The sequence below is a fragment of the Pyxicephalus adspersus genome, chromosome 6 (assembly GCF_032062135.1).
Source record: "Pyxicephalus adspersus chromosome 6, UCB_Pads_2.0, whole genome shotgun sequence".
Taxonomy (NCBI): Eukaryota; Metazoa; Chordata; class Amphibia; order Anura; family Pyxicephalidae; genus Pyxicephalus; species Pyxicephalus adspersus.
This window is the reverse complement of record NC_092863.1, coordinates 79,756,295-79,764,506: the sequence shown is the minus strand read 5'-3', so window position 1 is coordinate 79,764,506 and position 8,212 is coordinate 79,756,295. Positions and strand designations below refer to the sequence as shown.

Below are 8,212 nucleotides of genomic sequence, written 5' to 3'. Positions count from 1 at the left end.
TCTGTCCACACCATGACTGACTTGTGCCTCAGGAGGTTAGAAAGCCTAGACATGGTGTCCTCAAAGGTCAGCCAACTCCTGTGAAAGTTTAGTTTTGGCCTATCCTCTGCTACCTCCTGTAGTTAACTATTAGTCCCCCAATATCATACTTATCCTTTGAACTTCTGAGGTCTTTGAAGACTCTGGTAGTTAAATGGCATAAAGGGCTTAATTTTTCTTGGATCAAGGATCTAAGAAACCCTGTAGGGGTCGGGCTGCAGAATAATGCAAGTAGCTCAGCACTGTTGTTGTTTTAGGGCAGGTTATGATCATTTTAAATGTATTGTATGAATACAAATGCTGAATGTACATGTAATATTCTGTAGAGGTGAATCAGACCTCTTCTTATTCTTTTTGAAACAAATGATCTGTCCTAACCCATTGGTTCATATGGCTGTACATACAGGGAAATTCCTAGACTTATTCAGAAATGCCAAATCTTCCACCAACCAGACCTAATCCTTTTTCTTTGTACTTGTTCTGTTAATCGTTTATGGTGATATGTCAGGCTGGCTCGGTAGGGCAGTGACGATGCACAGTGTTTCCCCCTGGCATCCAAAGTCATTTCAGTTGTTGTGCTTCTGTTAGATACATTCCAAATACATGCCGTAGATTAAAGTATTTAAAGTTCTCTTGACATAAGTCCACGTGAATAATGTTTGCTGTTCCCTACCTGAATCACATAGCTTGCTAACATTACTTTACTTTCTGCAGATGGATGATAATCTCCGAAGTAGTCCCCAGAATCGTCCTCAGAAACTGACAGCATTACATCCTCCTGCTTCCACTGCTAACAAAGATTCATCCCAGTTCCTCACACCATGACCATTCCTGGCATTCCTCTTCATGGCTAACCAGGTCCAGACAGGAATCCTTGTGTGTAACCTATTCTGCCTTATGGCTGCTTGGGGTAATGGGTCAGCCTCTTAAAGATACACAATCCTTAACCTAACTTTCATGTTAGATGGTCAAGTACATATAGGTTTTTATCTTTCATACTATTTATCTTCATTTATTTCTCCAATTTAGTGTTCTTTAATTGTGTGCCTATCAATCCCAGATTTCTTTTTTTTTCTTTATTTATATTGTACTCTGCGGAGCAGCTTGTTGTCGACTGCAGTCATTTTTGCATAGCAACTAATTTATTAAATAAAGTTATTACAATTTTAGTTTTAGTAACAACAGACTGTCAGAGGAGCAATTGTGTTTAGTTCTACTATGTTGAATGCTCAGTCCATTCAAAGTTGTTTTCTTTTTTTGTAGTGCATTAGATTATTGTATAGCACCCCCAACTCTATGCATTTAAACTAGTTTCATAAAGTATTTTAATCAAGAAATTGAATGAAAAAAGTAACAATGGACAGAAAATAAACTGACACTGAAAATTGTAGTGACCCTTTAGATTTACCTTCAGGCAAAGAGAACTCCCTTGCATTGGTATTCAGTAGGGAAAAAAGCCCTTTACATTTGGCATCTATGGAGAGCCCAGTTAAATTGGGATATTAGGAGAAGGGCCCCTTTACATTATTGCTCAGGGGACAGAATGGCCCTCCTTTAGGCAGCTAAAATAATCATTGCGGTCAGTGGTTTCTTTTCTGAGCGATGCCAAAACATTGGAACCAGAAACTGTTGCTGGAACTCTGCAGGAATCATAACAGGAAAGATCATTCACCACTGATTAAGGACCCTTTAAACATCCTCTAGAGCAGTGTTTCGTGACCTTTTTAACACAGGGGAATACCTTGAAACAACTTTCAGGTCTTCAGGGAACATCTTCTATGTTTACTAAATCCACAGCTCACAGAACATTAGTGTGGTAGTCAGTGGGAGGAATGCCATTGGGAAGAATGTCATCCTTACAGATAGCTAAAAAGATCAATGATGTCACCTAAACTGACCACAGTGATCCACACTGCTTATTGTTTAAGGAACCTCCAGCAACTTTCGGAAGAATCGTGGTTGAAAAAGCAATGCTTCAGAGGATGCGATTGGCTTCCTCTCCTCAAGGTTCCATGGAACCCTTATTAAAAACTTGAGATATATATTTTACTTTATACCAATTCTTAGGTCTGGCACTTTTTCTTGCATTAAGGAATATCCCATTGCACATGTGATGCTTATATTATGCAGAATGCAAAAACAAAAAAAGTGAGACTGCAAAGGTTCCTTGGAATGTACCCAAAATCTTTAAAAAAAAAAGCCTGCTTCACATAAATGGTTTTGAAGCAGTGCAGTTACTGTAGCATATAATCAGCTGCCTACAACTATGGTTGCATTAGTCCATAGTGTTTGACAGGAACTAGCATTTGTTCAAATCGGTTAAAGAGAAAAGAGGCTGCAGCATCTGAGAACACAGATCTATAAGAACTGTTTACGAACCTTGGCAACCGCTTATTAAAACCGATTCTTTACCTTGTCAAATTTGTTTTAATGATAGAGCACAAGGAAGGTGGGCTGGCAAGTTAGGCCAAAACTTACCAGTTACTCTGCCATCACAATCTGTAAATAGAATACCATTTTGGGTGGACTGATCAATAAAAGGTCTCTATGATTACTGAAAACCAAATACTGCAAAAATAAGAAATCACCTGTAAGTCAGGATCTCTGAGGATGGTGGACTAAATATATAAATGAACCCTGAATGTGCTGCAAGGACTTCAGATATTAAGCCAATGAGTTAATAAGTAGTTTATTAATAGGTGATTGTTTCTTCTGAAAGCATTTTAAAGTGTGAAGAACTTTTGAAAAAGTTTATATTTTCAGTTTGTGTATTGAATGTGTCTAAGGTTTTGGATTTATGTTAAATTTAGTATTCTATAAAAAATGACTAGTCTATAAAGTTTTAGGATTAGAAAAGGATTGTTTAAAGGATGGACCTCACTTCTGATGAATATGATAGTGGATATAATATATATCCAGATTATTTCATTTCAGGTTCACAGTGATGATAAAGCTAGTTAAGATAAGAGTTCCTCTTTGACTCTGTTGGAATACCCCAGATATCATACTCTTCGTATCTTGTAGACTGTTAAGGCTCATTTCATTTAACAAATGGGTAAGGGATAAGCAAAGTCAAACTGGTCTTGGTGCATTTGTGTTGATTGAAGTTTTCTTTAATTGTGGTAAAATATCCATACTTATTTTATGTTATGTACAATAAGTGGAAGCAGATTTTCAGCTGGCGTTTTGCTTTGATTATTGTAGAAATACCACTAATTTGTTTATCTGATGAAAAGAAAATCCTTTATGTGGACTAAGACATCCCAAACCACATGAAGCACATGTAATGGTGATAATCTTATTGTCTGCTAGAGGTCACATTTACTGGACCATAAATAATTCAGAACTAGTTGAACATGTAAGGTGTTCATTACTTTGTATACTTTAAAGGGGTTTTCCCTCTTGAGGTAAAAAAGCAAAAATATCTTCAAGTAGTGGAGTATCGTCAGCATCCACTCCCCTTAGACAGTATCTACTGATTTCTCATGCTGAAATTAAAAGGGAATTTACCTACCACTGAACACTAATAGGTTTCAAAAGTGTTGAAAAAGTTTGATGACTTTGATCAAAGTTTGCAAGTTAGATTCATAGAATTTTTTTTAAAGCGGTCCTAAACTCAACATTTTCACTTTATATAAAAGGGTAGAAAACCCTTATATGTAAAGTAAAAATTTTATTTATTTAAAAAAAAGGTGCAGCACCACCCCTTGTTTGCAGCGGAGTGCAGAGTCCCCCGGGATACTTACGTCACGCATTCCAGGAGGCTTTAGCTGCTCGATCTCGGGCATGCCCAGAAGGGGCATTTTTTTCCACTAAGGGGAAAGAGATGCTGAACTCACGCATGCGCAGTGAGAACTGCTTTCTTTTTTTCCCCTTTTCAGCTGGCTATGTCACACCATCTCTCACCTGAACAGTGCAAGATTGGGAGACGTAGGAAGAAGACCAGAAGAGGAAAATGAAGATGTCAGCGCCCGGCACTTCCTTTGCACCGGGACGAAGAGGAGTTCTAGGATGACACGGGATCGCATGGGTGGAAGGTCAAGCGCCATGAGGTAAAGGTAGGTGTTTTTATTATTTTCAGTTTAGTTCCGCTTTAAAGAATATTAAAGCTTTTGTAAACTGAAGTGAAAAATTTTAATGTTATGAAGCCTATTAATATAAAGGGGCAATGTTCACTAACTGTACCTTGTCAGTAAAGTCAGCCTAGGCTGATTTCTTTATTTGCACATTTTTTTCTACATTATATGCATGGGAGAGGCTCTATAGTGTGTAAGAATGCAGCATAAAACAGTGCACAGGAAGGTATTGGATGGCATGCTTTTTTGTAGGATTATGAGGTAATTTTGTAATATATTGGACAGATATAACTCTTTTGATTGTATATTTAACAGACCAAAAAGGGCCAGATAAGTGCAGTTCATTTTGGGTGTTTACATGCCCTTTAAAAGAAGAATATACTTTTGTCTTCATTCCTATTTTAAAGTATGGTAATATGTTCGAGCTATATAAATCCTGTTTATTATTAATAGTAATAATAATAATTCTATTTATGTGATGCCTGCAAGCTTTCTCATTGGTGCCAGCATCTTCCTTTAGGTTCAGTCTTCAGCCACCTTGATTTCCCAGGCAGTGATGACATAACATTATAAAACCATAAACACCATAATATTTATGCGTTCCTTATCGTGCAGTGCTTAGCTGAAATCGTGACATTGACAATTGTCACATACCATAATTATCATACCAGATTTGCCAGCACTTCTCGGTAACTGAGCAGTGAGAGTGTGGAAAAGATCTAGGGCTTTCCAACAGAAGAACCAGAGTGAGGTGCACACATACAGGACAAATTGCAGCTGGATAAATTCTATTATTTTTTGTTTCAAATTTTAATGAAAATGAAGTCCAAATCACAGGAAGCTGTATTTCATCTGTGGAGGAGAGAAGGTCCAGTATCTGTCACCTCTGTATCCTGAGGGATTAATTTGTGCATTGCAAATATAAATCACCCAGGGAAAACCAAGGGCTGGAGCAAAAAATATCAAACATTCAGACCAGTCACTGATGAGCTAAACTTGTACTGTAGTTTTTCATAAGTTATGTATGAGAAAGTGATCAGGTTATTTTCTATGATGCAGTTTTATACATTTTGGTATGTGATAATATGTAGTTATTAGGAGGACTAACAATGCTTGAATGTTTTCAATTCTATTATCCTATTACGTATATTTATCTTTGTGTAGTATTTTTTCCAAGCAGAATTTAGTTGTACATACTATATGTTAAATGCTTAATATTTTCCTAAACTACTGAGATCAAACGACTATTATACCAATAAATATTCTCATATACATATTTTAGTATTACCTATGGTACAGTATGTACTTGCCAACAAAATATATGAAGTTCCTGTGGGTTTGTCTGCCTGGATGTCCAGATCTTTTTCTTCTTTATTGCCATAGCTTTGCTGCTTGTGTGTGCCAATAGTGAGGTTAACACTTACATATTATATCCAATAACCTGGCTTGTAAAACTTTTCTGCCAAGCATGAATTTTTGAACATGTTTCGGTATAAAAGAGAATTTCAAGCCAATAGTACCAGGGTACATTGCTGGCGGCACTGTGCCATTACACTACTAGAGGTTTATTGTTACATTGCTTACAATTTTATAACGTTTATTGGCATTTCTGACTCTGTAGAGATCAATGTCTTCCTTATTTAATGCCAGCTTAATTATGTCCATTCTGTAGGGAATTAAATGGAATTTTACCTATGCCTGTCCTCAGTCCCCTAAATCTTGTTTATGACTTTACTTCAATCTTTATTGTCCATTAAATTATATCTATACCTAACATGTAATTTTTTTGCATATATTTTGCCCTGGTGGTTCTGCAAGTAACACACGCCCTGTCTTATAATGACAACTCTTTTCATACTGTATCAGGACAAGAAAAACAAAAAGGTTTGGTCTATGAATTATCCGTAACCTGGAGGGGCCTGGTTCTGTAGTCCTCAGTGATTGCTAAGAACAATGTAGCTGATATTAAATGTACAGCACTGCGTAATATGTTGGCGCTAAATAAACACTTTTTAATATTAATAACTGTCAGTCCATCCACAGTGATCAGAAAATCGTCTATTTACAACATTCATTGCAAGATCAGCAGGTACATTTTTTTCAGCCTGTCAGATATGACAAAACACTTTCCATGGTATAGTTGACAGACCAAAAGGAACAATAATTCAGTGTCAGAGTTTGCATATGATTTAAAATAACCTATCTGAGCTCCTTGTATTGTTATCATTTATTTTACATATAATGGGGAGTCTATTTATAAAACGGTGAATCTGACATTCACTGAAACATCTCCTGGTGGAGAACCTTTCAGGTCTATGTGTTTCAATGTTAGTATTTGATTCTCCACCAGGAGATGTTTTAGTGAACGTCAATTTATAAATGGACTCCAATAAATGATTAAATATAACAGGTTTGTTGTTATCATTAGTTAGTTGTGTTTATATGTGCAGGCGTAAACTAACTTTCACAAATCCTTCTGTCTGAGAAGCATTTGATTGGATAAAATTTGCAGTATAGTAATTTTTTTTGCTAGGTAAGCAGCCTAAAGTTATCTGTCAATACCTGCCGCATTACAGAGATTTGCCAACCACCCCTGTCCCTTTCCACACGTAATGCTGGGGTCTGCCCTAAAAATTGTAGTGGGAATTTTGAAGATAAATTTTGGTTATGCCTGGACAAATATACTTGAATGCATTAGGCATACATGGATAATGAACATCTGGTTAGGGCTTTTCCAATCCAAACGTAGGTAAGAGACACATTTTGTTGTATTTTTCATATGGCTGCAAAACCAGGAGTTGTAGATGTTGGGTTTTTTTATGTCCAGTATCTCCTACTTCCGTCCAAAGGTTCAGAACTCTATAGACATAGCAATGCTGAACGTGAGCAAGCTGTACATTACAGGTTCTACACTTTTGTACCTTTTCTTTGTGTCCAACTTGCAGATCAGCCCATATAAGCTAATAGAGATGGTCAGTGAGATGCAAAACATTTGACCTCTATGCAAATAGAACTAACTTGAAACTGACCCAATCAAAATCTGCAAGTATTAAGTTTGATTGGCTTACTTTTAGGTTGGTGAAATTTGCATGTGGTTTGCATACGTTTACATCTGATTAACCATCTCTATTAGCTGAAAATGGCAGCTATATCTGCACAACATAGATTCAGTTTGTAAAGATGTATTCTTTCCTGACAGTCACTGTATGAGAAGGTTGACCAAATATAGTGACATTCCTTATTTTTCTTTATTATATATGGGAAATATATTTATATGCGTGCATTGTATACCTCAATATTTGCTCTGCAAAACTATAAAAACATATATCAAATGTACACATAATTCTGGAATGTATTTTGAAAAGGAAAATCGCCTATATTTAAAGCTTTTTACTGAAATGCAATGTATTAACCATTATGTGATCTTATAAGCTGTTATTTTTAAAATAAAAGACTACCAGTTCAGATTGTGTGCTGGAGTTTTCTGTGTTTCCTGTCTTGAACTATGAAGTTTGAGCATAAAGTGTATGTAAAGCCAAAATGTAGGAGAATTGGGAAAATGCCCACGAAGTTTATTGTGTCCTAATAAAGGGATCTCCCCTGATTCTATATTTCTGTCTTTGCTGACAATGTGCCCCTTGGGCATATAGAGAGGTTCAATCTACCCATCATAGATGCAGATGCCCTTCCCGACTCTATCTACTATAAAGCTAAAAAAATAGTTTTGACTATAAATACACTTAAAGGGGTTGTTCAAAAATATAGGAATCTGATCTCTGTAGGACTCTGATATCTAGACAGATCACTGTGTAGTTACATTCATTGTCCACAACCCTCTGCAAACATCAGTGGGTACCCTACATAGTGATCTATGGTGCTGAGCTGTCTGAGGCCTTATTGGGTCCAAGGCATACCATCTGTGTCACACTCTAACCAAATAATTTCTGAACAGTTAACTTTAGATCTACTAACACTTTGTAATACAAAGGCTATATAAATGTTCCCTGGAATTTGTATCCAATCAAGCAAGGCTAAGCACTGCATACTTGATACGTATCAGGGTGATTGTAATAATGAGTTGTTTAATGAGATCCAGA

The 8,212-nt window shown here is 36.5% G+C and overlaps 1 protein-coding gene across 1 annotated transcript in view; it reads left to right on the top strand.

The window, feature by feature from the left end:
- MTX3 (metaxin 3) overlaps positions 1-7,580 on the top strand; it is a 28,661-nt gene extending 21,081 nt beyond the window's left edge. The window contains exon 9 of the mRNA XM_072416319.1: positions 754-7,580. Coding sequence (XP_072272420.1) covers positions 754-864 — 111 coding nt within the window. The 3' untranslated portion in view covers positions 865-7,580. The remainder of the gene's footprint in view (positions 1-753) is intronic.
- The last annotated feature ends 632 nt before the right edge of the window (positions 7,581-8,212 follow it).